This window comes from Polypterus senegalus, chromosome 4 (genome assembly GCF_016835505.1).
Source record: "Polypterus senegalus isolate Bchr_013 chromosome 4, ASM1683550v1, whole genome shotgun sequence".
Lineage (NCBI taxonomy): Eukaryota > Metazoa > Chordata > Cladistia > Polypteriformes > Polypteridae > Polypterus > Polypterus senegalus.
This window is the reverse complement of record NC_053157.1, coordinates 123,771,299-123,784,372: the sequence shown is the minus strand read 5'-3', so window position 1 is coordinate 123,784,372 and position 13,074 is coordinate 123,771,299. Positions and strand designations below refer to the sequence as shown.

At 34.6% G+C, this 13,074-nt stretch overlaps 1 protein-coding gene across 1 annotated transcript in view; it reads right to left on the bottom strand.

Moving 5' to 3' along the window:
* aadat (aminoadipate aminotransferase) overlaps positions 1-13,074 on the bottom strand; it is a 112,061-nt gene that overhangs the window by 52,459 nt on the left and 46,528 nt on the right. Inside the window, exons 5-8 of the mRNA XM_039751250.1 lie at positions 4,727-4,801; positions 3,271-3,480; positions 2,609-2,674; positions 2,158-2,240 (exon numbers count right to left, since the gene is read on the bottom strand). Coding sequence (XP_039607184.1) covers positions 2,158-2,240; positions 2,609-2,674; positions 3,271-3,480; positions 4,727-4,801 — 434 coding nt within the window. The remainder of the gene's footprint in view (positions 1-2,157; positions 2,241-2,608; positions 2,675-3,270; positions 3,481-4,726; positions 4,802-13,074) is intronic.

Sequence of the window (13,074 nt, the reverse complement as noted above, 5' to 3'; positions counted from 1 at the left end):
TCCACCTTATTCTTCATTCCGAAACTCAATTTTGAATGACACACATCCCTATAAATGGTAAAAATGTTCTCTCAAAAAATGGCGGTGGCTTACAGAGACAACGCCTTAGACTCCTTCAAGGAGATAATTCCAATACCTGTAGATGTAGTTCAATGAGGCTATTTGGCCTCACCCAGGACATATATTTAAAAAAAAAATGTTCCATTATTTTATATGTTTGTCATATTCTATTGTTTGTATATTTTGGAAGGGGGTACAATACAGAGAAGTGTGCATTCCAAAAACAGTTTTATATCAACTGAATAAAAGTGAAACAATTTATGTTTGTCTGCATTGCATTCCTTCTTCATTCTCAGTTTACATGCACATGTATACTTTTCCTTGTGCAGTTTTTATCAAACAAATGTTTGCTTTGGCTACAGTGTTTTCAATTGTAATATTGTCAAGGTGACAGAAGTAGTGTCTATATAATTTTGATATATGTGTGTGTGTTTTGACAACAAAGATTTATTCTGAGGTATGTTAACACTGTTTTGAATCAATTGTTGGATTTTGACAGACAGATGGATTTTGAAAAATACAGCCAGAATTTTTAAATTTGAGTTTAAAGAGAGAGAGATATATAGAGAGATATTGGCAGTATGTACTGATTTTACAGCACGTTGCCGCACCCCCCACAACCACTACCTGGATTAGGGACCCAAGTGCAGCCGGTGATACCTCTGCACCAGGACTGCCAATCCTGTTTAGGGTTTTGGAAAAAAAGGTGCTGTAATTACAGAATATGTTTTAGAACTGTAAATACATTTTAATTTACAATTTTCCTTTTCTACTAAAAAAAGTACTTTTACTATGTTTCACTTCCGTCACTCTTGTTAATATTACATTTGCATTTTTCACATTTAATGTTTTATTTTCCTCCAGGCTCTTCAACTCTTCACCATCAACTGGCTTATTCTATGTATTTAATTAGTCACTTTTGGAACTCAGTCATAAGTTTTCCTTGTAGTACTGACAGAAATTGATTAGCCTACATTCGATTAGATCTTCATTGCCATTTTACAGGTACGACAAAATGCAATTTAGCATCTAACCAGAAAGTGCAAGAGTAAGGTGCAACAGACAGTGGGTGCAAAAAGAACATTAAGGTGCAATAAGGCAGCATACAAATGAGTATACCTATATGGATAGTTGAATTTACAAGTAGTAGTACATACAAGGAAGAGTATATAGATATAAATACTGATCAGCAGTACAGATACATGGTATGACATATAGATATGATATATTTTTATATAGAGAATAGATATATGTAAACAGGTGAAAATATGGATAAAGTACAGTCAGAAGTTATTGATGTTTAGAAGTCTCAGCTATTGAAAAGTAAGGGTTGACAGTTCAGAAATACTGGTAGAAATAGAAATGACATATTACTTTCTGATTATTTACCATGGGGATTTCAGTCAATGATGTCTCACTAATAGTAAGCAAGTCATAAGTTTGATCATATATTAAGGAAAAAATAATAAAAAATATGCTCCTCATTCTTCAAAAAGTAGTCAGAAAATTAGAGCCATGGAGGATTTGCCAAGCACCTCAAGTAAATATCCCTGGCCTCAAACTGAGTTGCAGTTAGCTAAGATTTATTTAAATTACCATTTTGCTACAATTGTTAATTGAAATCAGAACTTCATAGTTTATTTATTTTTGTACTTAGTCACTGTTTTTGGATATTCCACTTTTATTGGAAGTAGATTTAATTTACTGAAACAGCTTACTGCAATTTTTTAGTGTTTCAGTACACTATAAGCATCAGTACATTAAGGTGACTTGGGTACTTTGCATAGTTTAACCTGATTTTTTATATATATATATTTACTTTAAGTCAATTTCTGGAGGAGTGCTTTTATTTTTATTTGAGTAGTATTTTTTTAAAGTAAGAATATTTTTACTGGTATATTGGTATGGAATACTCTGCCCACTTCTGATGTTTCCAGAGAGCAGCAACCTATTAAAAGTAGTACTATTGTGTATTTTTCAAATTTTTGGATGCTGACTGAATGATTAAAATTATGATATGAATCTTAAATTGAGCAAATGATTACTATTTGAAGTTGATAAATAATTGTTAAATACAATGCAGCAAATAGTACCTACCCTGATGAAAGAATTTTTGAAAATGAATCCAATCTAATAACACGACCATCAACATCCATTGATAAAAATGATGGAGCCCAAGGCTAAAAACAGAAAAAAAAAACAAAGAAACCTATGAGAGACTTCTAGGGTAATGTATAAATGTTTAATAACAATAACCTACTTAGTATAAAATATGCTACTGGCAACTTTGGAACTGTTTTGCAATTGCATTTCTTTGTTTTTCAATTTTACTTATTACAGAACTACAGATCTAGATACTTAAAATTAGACTAATATATACCATAAATGTATTATTAAAACTGTAAATACTAGTAATTAGCATATAAGTAAATGTCAATATTTTGTTAAGTTGTATCTAAGAACAGATACAAATTTTTACGTGTTGCATATTATAAGAATTGAAAAACATTTGTTATGGAATGTTATACACATAAAAATATTCTTTTACCTTTTGAAACTGAAGAAAATAGTAGGGATCATCTTCAATAATAAGTAAATCATATTCCCTTGCAAGCTATACAATGAAAAAAAAAAAAGATAAACATATCCATTTTCATTTAAATGTTCAGTTACTCCATATTTAACACTCAAAGAGAATGTTATTTGAAAGACATTTTGTGAAATATTCACTGGGAAATATACCGGTACTTATGTGGTAAAAAGTTGTGTAGTACTGCAGCAAAATGGTACAGAGATATGACAATACTTCTTGCTGCTTGCTTTATAAAGTGTGAAGGAAATACAGTTTTGAATGCCACCCCATCCATTTTCAAAACCGTGGGTATGTTCACCATCCACTGCTGGCTTTTATTTTGCTGTTTGATATTATCAACTTAGTCTCTATCTCTCAACCCCACTGTTACCCAAAAAACTTGGATCAAAATGAATAAATGGATGGATAATTAGTGTTTAGCGTAATTCATTAGTTTAGAAGTTAATTAATGAATTCTGAACTGAATTTTTCCAATCGGTTGCCAGAAATTCAAACTGCACTTAAAAGAAGAAAAAGAAAACCTGCACACTAATGTTTGCAATGTACAAATTAATTTGTAATTGTCTGATTGCTGTACTGCATGGAATATAATCACATGTAATTCTTATTAAACTTACCTGGTAGATCTTATATTTGCGGTCCTCAGTTAAGGAAGTCCCTGTAGGATTCCCTCCATTTGGAATACAATAAAGACATTTTGGAATGGTGCTATTACAATTCTTAACATCTTCTTTATTCCACTTAGATAGGACATCTCTCAAAGATTCGGGGATCATTCCATATTGATCACTGGCTACATTAATTATGTTACAACCTAGTGGCCTTAGCTGATATAAAACGAAACAAACAGAGAATCAGAAAGGTCAAAGAACATGTCTAATAATGTCTTCAGAATTAAGATACATCTTATTGACTATGACAGAATGACCCTTAAAGTTTTACTTAGTTGTTTAATCTCCTAGATCACTTACATTTACATTTTAAAGGCAGTTTAACTATATAATTTTTGGTCTGATGGAAAAAATGAAAAAATAAAAGAACAAAAAGGCAATATCCGATGATGTACACAAGCACTTTAAATCAATACAAGATGAAAATGTGGCCCAACTTAGATAAACAGGAGAAGTGGAACATTAATTTGAAGCATAGCAGCTATGGTCTTGAGGTCATCTGTTTATTTTCCCTTTTCATATGTACAGAACAAGTCAAACTTGCTAGATAAATATTTTTCTCAAAAAAAAATGAATAAATAAATACAACTCTTAATTTCTGTTGGGAGTTATAAAACCATCACTAGAAATTAGGGTTAGCCATTGTGAAAAAATTAAATACTCTCTTTTGCTCAACACGGGAACAAAAAATAGTTAAAACACTAATCCAACCTCTTATCCATTGAACCTGCTTAATCCAGTTCAGGGTTGCAATGTAAAGATACTATTTTCTTGTTTGAATTATAGGCCTACTTAACTCTAACCGGTGGGTAACCTCATACATAGGGCAATAAAATTTGCTGCTTGGCTCTACTTTTCATTATGAACAAATAAAGAGGAGTAGCTCAATTTTAAATTTGCATGTAAGCAGAATCTTGATTTCGACAACATTCTGTAATTGACTAACCTCAATTTTTCTTCTAGAATTAAGCGATTGTCTATTTATTGTATATTTTTTGATGTATTAACTATTCTGTCTTCCAAAAAGGTGTATTTGCCATAAGACATTGAACAGAATTCTACTTTAGGGGGAGGTCTTCAGCTTTCAAACTATCACCACCGAGTTGCCATTGGTAAACAACAAAGTATATGTTTTTAAAAGTAAGTATGTGAACTGAAACAGTGACAGTATCTCTCCTCTGAAAGCAAAGACATGAATATTCTAGGCATAAAAATTGGCTGTGATACCACATTTTAATAAGTGGTCGAGCAGTTATGTAGAAATATATATGAAGCCAAGGACAATTGCTACACTGGCATGTCATGCCTCCTTGGAGCACACAAAAATAATATACAAGATGTACAGCAATGCATAGCATTTATTGACACTTTAACACATTACAAATTGACAGAGGGTACTTACTGCTGTTAGTGTTCCAGAATAGGTTGGTGCATCTAACAACACATTGTCTCCAGGACTGATAAGCATTTCAAATACCTGTCAAAAGCACATCAAAAATTCCACATTACTAAAAACATATTACTTACTAAGATAATTCTTAAAATATACAAAGTAATCCATAGAATACAGTTAAATGTTTGTAAACTGCATATGTACGTGAAGAATAACTAATATTGTCTTGTAGACATCTTTCACTGGGCAGAAACTGTTTTTTCCTCAGTAAGAATCATATGGGAGAGTTGAACAACTGTGTATGTGGAGCACCACATTTTCAATAATTATGTGGTTTGTTTACCAAATGTAGCTATGTGAGCTGATAATTGGAAGAAAACATGAAGATTATGCACTACTTCACAAGCTACAGAAAGGACATGTTTCATTTAAGCAACACTACAGATGGCATGCTCTGCTGAGGGCGTACATTGATGTGCTGTAAGCAGATGTACTGGATTAGTCTCATTTCACTGTATGATGTTGCGCATTTATGTACTCTCCAATACACTACTATAAGAATGTAACCTCTATTTAGTTTATCTCAAATCACATGTCTACTGTCTTTAGGCCCATAACAATTTGTTAATAATGTTTATATGGTGTGAGAGACGGCCGGCAGTTCATCCTGGCTGACACATCTAGGCCGCTAGATGGAAACTTCCCTGCAGCTTAGAGGTGCTCCAGATTCCCGCAGGGCACCATGGGAGATAGAGCTCGGCTTCACTGCTCTGCTGGGTGCCGTGGGTGCTGTCGTGTGACGCTGCAGGGAGACGGGGGATTTTTATTTTCCCTATAGCCTGGAAGTACTCCCAAGTCATGGGGACGGAAGAACAGAAGTATTTCTGGGCTGAAGAAAAAATATAAGTCTTCATCTGACCCGGAAGTGCTATTGAATCACGTGGACTGGAGGACAGGAGCACTTCCGGGTGAAGGACTATTTAAAGGACTGGTGCAGACCCAGCAAGCTGAGCCGGAGTTGGGAGGTACAGTGACGGAGCTGCTGGGAAGAGAGGATGATCTTTATTGCTTTTATTATTATTGATTTATTGGCTTATGATGGTAATTTTGGTGTCTACTGTGGCACAATATCAGAAAGAAGAAATTAACATCATTTTTGTTACTTTTACCTGGTGTCTGGACGTTTTGTCTGTGAGTTTGGAGGAGCGACAGTGCCCCCTAGTGTCACAATGGGCATAGAAATAAGCCATATGAAGAACAAATGTTAAAACTCACAATACTGAACAATGGACTAAAAACGTATTAAATAAATAAATACACTCACTAAGGACTGAAACTGAGCAAAAACCTGAACTGAGCTAACATTAATTAAACAGCCATCACTCAGGCCCCTAGACTACAACTCTCTCAAACAAACATTAAACTACCATTAGGCATTTATTTAAACTTTAAGTCTCTTTCAAACATCCCTAAATACTATACACGCTATAATTTCACTTGTTAATATTTATCTGAAATTTTGCATCTTTAACTGATTAGTGTGAACCAGACAATCCTCGACTTAAACTTAGAATGTTTTGGCAATTTCTTCAAAATGTGAAAAACTAAATTTATTTATTAGTCTAGTTAATTAGGATTAGAAGAGACATCAGCCTGAGAAAGAAAAACAATTATTGATTATTCACGTAATCATTATGTGAAGGGAGCCCTTTAAAGTCTGGTGTATGCTGCACATAGGAAAGGGAACAAAAAGAAGGAAGAACAGAAGAGAAAAGATTGTTGCCCACATAAGACATCTGAATTACAAAAGAAATTGACAAACCTGCAGAATGAACAGAACATCTGAAGTAGCTACGCACCTAGACTTGAAAAGACTGCTCTCCCGTCATCCGTATTTTACTAAGTATTTTTAATAAGACACTTTTAAAAAAATATTTCCTACTTTTGCTCCCTTCTATATCATATCAGTGACGTGTGGTGAGATTCAAGGCTGGTGAGGCACTGACTCCTTCAGAATCAGATTTACAAATATATGAATCCAAAAAAGTAGCTTATTCACTATTCAATTGGCAGAATGCACATGCTTATGTTTTATATCTCATTAGCATTCCTTACACACACATAGGTAAGGTACATATTTGGCTAAGAAAGAACATCACATTTATGGAGGCAGAGAGAGCGCATTTGCTCTGCACCCTCCATGTGTTTTAAATTTGCTGTTGCAATAATCCACAATTCATATTCATCCAATAAAAATGAAAGTATTGAGTGGTGTACAAAAAAAATTTCAATTTTGACCTTTATTGAAATATTTAGTTGTTTTTAAAAGCTTTTAATTCTGATGCTTTAATCAATTTTAATACAGTCTGTTCAACAAAAGGATAACAAGAAAAACAAAAAATATATTTTATTTAAGGTCAAAATGTAGTTTTTAAATATTGGATTTTTTTTTCTTAGTCTGATCCCATTTTTTTGTAAAACTGAAAAATGTTTATGGTCTTACCTTTATTTGTAAATTAAGTCCATGCGACTATCCTCTCCACGAAAATCTCACTTTCTTGTAAAAGCCTCCTTATTTTCCTTTAGTTTTAAAAATCTTAATCTTTCATTTTAGCAGTCAGTCAGAACAAAAAATAAAAATAAATGAACTGCTACAGTGCGCTTGACTTTCTAATACTGCTAACTTATTGGCTCCTCCACGTAAAAGAACAGCAGTAACAAGCACCTGTTGGGCTCACATCTACCCCCTTCGGTGCGGTTTTATGTCCGATCAGCAAGACTAAATATGTCACATACATTCATTAAAGATATTAGCCAGACTGTGGAAAGTCAAGGTGTATAATAAACATATCTGCAAACCTTATATTGGCGATATACAGAGAGACAGCAACAGGCATGCGCCAAATGAATGCATGAGCCCAGTGTGTGAGGGAGAGCACAGTGCGAGGTGAGGTGAGGCTCATCGTTGCCGCACCTCACGTTTCTCCCATGTATTTGAAGTGGAAATGCGCCAATTCAGCAATGTTGACTATGAAAATGATCAAAGTTATTGTAATCATACAGAAAACAAATTTATAGCACAGACCAGTGGAAACATTTATTTTATGTTATCACAATTAGTTTTTATACTTTTCATGATGACCGCACGTCCCTGATCCACATGCAGGCAAGACTATACATGTAAGGCAATACAGATATTCCTAACACCCATAAAGCAACATAATTACACTAACTATAGCATAGGTGAACCGAAATGACAAAAATTAGCATTTCCATAATAATATACTCAAGGTATAGTGATAAGAGCACCTAATGTAGGCCATGTTTCCGCAGGGGTTAGTGGCTGAGGAAAAGATATTTTCCAACAGAAAGTAGCATGGTGAGTGGGCACCTGCTTTGGTGATTGGCACAGGTATAGCTTATCTCTAAAGACGGCAGTTTGGTTTGTTTCTGCTAAGCAAGCTAAGTCTCCATGCCTAAAGCAGCTATATTCATAGTACAGATACAATTTCTACAATAAAACAATGTTGAATTTTTAATACTTGATTAACATTTACACATAAACTTATTAGTTTTTGTTAGCCAGTTATTTAAATTAGGTTTCTCTCTTTTAGCCTTGAATGGTTCAGCCCGCTCCTCAAGCACTTGAATTGTAGACAGACTTACTATTGTAGACTGATAAAATCCACAGATTTACTAATCAATGAGAAATTAAACTTCACTTTGCTCAAATTAAAAAGGTGAAACCAAAATTGAGATTTCCGAAAAAAAGCTTAAATGAGAGAAGAGAGGGCAACAGTTGTTCACTTAGTTTTTCTCAGGAGAAGGTCATTTTATTAACATTAGTCCATTCTACATATATGGTTGTGCATGACCTTTCATCCTCAACAACTAAAAGATCAAAAACATCTAACTAGAAGCCATTTTGAATAAGCTGTGCTGGGTTATGCTTATTACGAAATAACCTACAAGGAATGGAATATATCACAGTAAACAGAAAACAACACTTTTCAGTTGCTAATGATTTAATGCTAGACAACTTTATAAAATTTGTTAACTTAGTACTTTCCTGGTAAACACTCAAACGCATTGCACAGAATTTAAGCTGTAAGTTACTTTAGTTAAGTGAGTGCATTTCAAATTAAGTGAATCAAGAAGACTTCATTGCATGATGAGACAAATTTGACCCATATTCCAAGAACGATCTTTTAGAGATACGGTGGCCTTAATTTTCTTCTTCTGTGTGACTTTGAATATAAGAAGTTCCCTAACTCTTCGTCAGATCTGTATGCTGAAGCATGGGCGCCGGCAGGGGGGTGCAAGTAGGTGCACGTGCACCCCCCTAGCTTTTGAAAAAAAAGGAAATGGAGAAAAAAAATAAATCTTTCAATAATAAGAAAAAACGCGAAAAAATAGTTTTTATTTTAAATTGTAAATTACAATTAGACGCTTACATTTTACAACTATACATAAACAATCATTCACTTTGTTTCTAAAAGAGCATCTCAAGCCTTCTTTTTTGTTGTCCAAACTTGTCTACAACTTTGTCGATAAATTTTGGACAATTATTTATTCTTTTTTTGTGTACACTAAGCATACATAATCCACTTAATCTATCGTCACTCATTGTAGATCGGTTCCAAGTTTTGACGCGCCGTAATGTGCTAAAAGATCTTTCAATACTGCAGGTTGTTGCAGGAAGTGTCATGCCAATCTTGAGTGCCTCGGAAACAGCCGGATAAAACTTCGTAGCCTCTTCAATTAAACTCATGCAATCGGTAATTTCGTTTGCAATGTTTTTATTTTTCCACATCTCATACCATATGGTAGCATCAGATATAAAGTTTGGAAAAATATCACCATACAGACTGTTAATGTCTTCCAGAACTATTAAAAACGATGATTTATCCAATTTACTCATTTCTTTTGGGTGAAGTTGTAAAAGTGAAAATGCTTTCTCTTGTGTAAAAGAATACCGAATTTGTAGAGAAGATATTATAGAATCCAAATAAGGGATGAAAATGGACCTCCTAAAATATTCTTCTGCTTTCAGAAAGTAAATTGATCTGTGAACTTGCCTTTTATTTAACCGTGGCTGTTTTAATTCAATGTCTAATTCTTCACAAATCGATTGTGCTTTTTTGAAAATCAATGAAAACTCTTCAGAAACATTGTCTCGATGGGATTGCAGCACATCTATTAATTGAATTATATGAGCAGTTACATCTTTAATGTTCATATTTACTTGCTGCAACTGATTGCACACAGGTTCGAGTTTAGCGAATAAGTAGCAATTACTAAAAGCCAAAATGTAAGTTGGAGTTGTAATAGCAGTGAACAGCAAATGAGCCTTAACCTTTGTGTTTTTGTTCGCACTGTCCTCTGTAAGCTTTTCTAGCGCTTGGACAATTACCAAAAAGTTCTCAGAAAATATTCTGATACTTTTATACTTTGCCGACCAACGTGTTTCACAAAACAGAGGAATATTAGGAATCAAAGATCGTCGTAAAGTGCTCTCTCTAAACAGAACAGTACGCTTTAGAGAAAATATTTATCATAAAAGTTGTAGAACTTATCAATGTCTACAATTTTTATTTGAAATATTTTTCTCTAAAGTGTACTGTTCTCCCAGAAATCGGAACTATTAACCGGCGTAAAAAGAGGTCTAGCTGTATGTAAGTGCTTACAAAATTACATTAAAAACTTAAGGAAAAAAGCACTACCTATGCCACTGAATACATCAATAACATTTTTAACTATATTCCAGTGATCATATGATAACAAAAAAAAGTCGATGATTTTTTGTCAGAAAATTAAAAATTAGGTCATGCCTTAAGTGGTTAATCTATCTATGCAAAAACTGACTGCTCTGTACTGTTCAGAGATAGCGACTGTATTGGCAGGGATTTAATGGGCACATACATATACAAAAAAAGTTTTTGTTGCGGGGGGGAGCGTAGAAAGAAAAAAATCTCTTTATGCACCCCCCTGAATTAAATCCTGGCGGCGGTAATGTGCTGAAGCACTAAGGGCAGCAAAACTGAGTTTTTCACATAATTTGTTTTTACCAAATAAACTCACTATTTGGAATAATGGGTGTATTTTGTAAAAAAAAATGTCTTAATTTACATTGTTATTAATGCAGGGACCTAAAAATAATTATCTCAAGATTCAGTGTACAATACAATACAATACAGTTTATTTTTGTATAGCCCAAAATCACACAGGAAGTGCCGCAATGGGCTTTAACAGGCCCTGCCACTTGACAGCCCCTCAGCCTTGACTCTCTAAGAAGACAAGGAAAAACTCCCAAAAAAACCTTGTAGGGAAAAAAGGAAGAAACCTTGGGAAAGGCAGTTCGAAGAGAGACCCCTTTCCAGGTAGGCTGGGCGTGCAGTGGGTGTCAAAAGAAGGGGGTCAATACAATACAATACAATACACAGAAAAATTTTAGAAGTACAGAGCAAAATTTAACAGTAGAAGATATCACATAATAAGATTTGGATATTTTTAGAGTCCTGGAGACCTCATCAATCAAGCTGCCTCCCCCATTTGGCCATTCCACAGCTGAAACAGTGCTGGGCCAGCCAATCCGATCAAAGGACCCCTCTTTCCCATGATTCCTGCAATCCTCCATCAGGGTTGACTTTACCATAGGAAGGCAAAACAACCTGGCAGGTGGGCCGTGGCACCAAGTGCCACATTTGAGTACCGAGAAGAGAAACAGAATAGGTGAGGGTTAGTATCAAATTATATCTATTATGTTACTTATCTTGTAGTGCTAATGACTAACAACAGAGTTGCGGTATGTACAGTTAATCAGCAGCTATTGTCAGGATATGCTAAACTGAAGTAGAGAGTCTTCAGCCGGGATTTAAAAGCTGAGAACGAAGGGGCATCTCTTATAGAAGCAGGCAGACCATTCCATAGTTTTGGGGCCCTGTAACTAAAAGCTCGACCTCCCACTGTTATTTTATTAATCCTTGGAATCATAAGCAGACCGGCATCTTGAGATCTTAATGTGTGCTCAGGTTTGTAAGTCATGATAAGTTCAGACAAGTAAGCGAACCTTGGCCATTTAATGCTTTATATGTTAAAAAGAGGATTTTTAAGTCTGCCCTAAACTTAACCGGGAGCCAGTGTAAGGATTTAAGAACTGGAGTTATGTATTCGTATTTTCTTGTTCTTGTAATAATTCTTGCAGCAGCATTTTGGATTAACTGGAGGCTGTATAGACAACAGTTTGAACAGCCAGTGAACACTGCATTGCAGTAGTTAATCCTACTAGAGATAAATGCATGAATTAATTTATCAGAATCCTGTTTATTTAGAAATTGTCTTAATTTTCTAACATTTTTAAGATGGAAGGAACATGTTTTGGACAACTTAGTAATATGTGCTTTAAATGACATGCTAGAGTCTAAGAGAACTCTTAGATTTCGGGCCGATTCAGTGATATTAATGGGGATTCCATGAGTTAAATGATGACAAAATATTTTTGTGATCAGCATCATTCCCTCCAACAATTAACATCTCTGGTTTATCTGTATTTAAAGACAAGTAGTTCTCATTCATCCACTCCTTTAATTCACTAACACAACTAATTAAAGACATCTGAGAAACTTCATTTGATTTAAATGAAAGGTATAACTGGGTGTCATCTGCATACGAGTGAAAATTAACATTATGTTTCCTAATGAGAGATCCCAGTGGAAGCATGTAAAGTGAAAACAGTAAAGGTCCCAGTACTGAGCCCTGAGGGACACCATATTGAACTTCTGTGTATAATGATGGAGTACTGTCAGCACATTTCTGTACATATTGGAATCGATTTGATAAATAAGAACTAAACCAAGTGAGCACAGGGCCTGTAAGCCCAACATCATTTTCTAGCCTGTGCAGTAAAATAGAATGGTCAATGGTGTCAAATGCTGCACTTAAGTCCAACAACATAATTACAGTGGAGTTTCCTTCATCAGAGGATATCAGAATGTCATTTACAACCTGTGTTAGTGCCGTTTCTGTACTATGACCAGTGCGAAAACCAGACTGGAATTTCTCAAATAAATTGTAATGCGTAAGGTGTGACTGAAGCTGACTGGCGACTACTTTTTCTAGTATTTTAGAGAGAAATGGTAAATTTGAAATAGGCCTATAATTATTTAGTATGTGTGGGTCTAGGTCTGACTTTTTAAGTAATGGTTTAATGACTGACACTTTTAGTGCATCAGGTACTGTGCCATGCAATAATGAACTATTGATAATGTTTAGAATAGGCGCTGCAAGAACATCCATTGTACTTTTTACAATTTTCTTGGCACTGGATCTAGGGAACAAGTAGTGGGCTTCATTTTAGA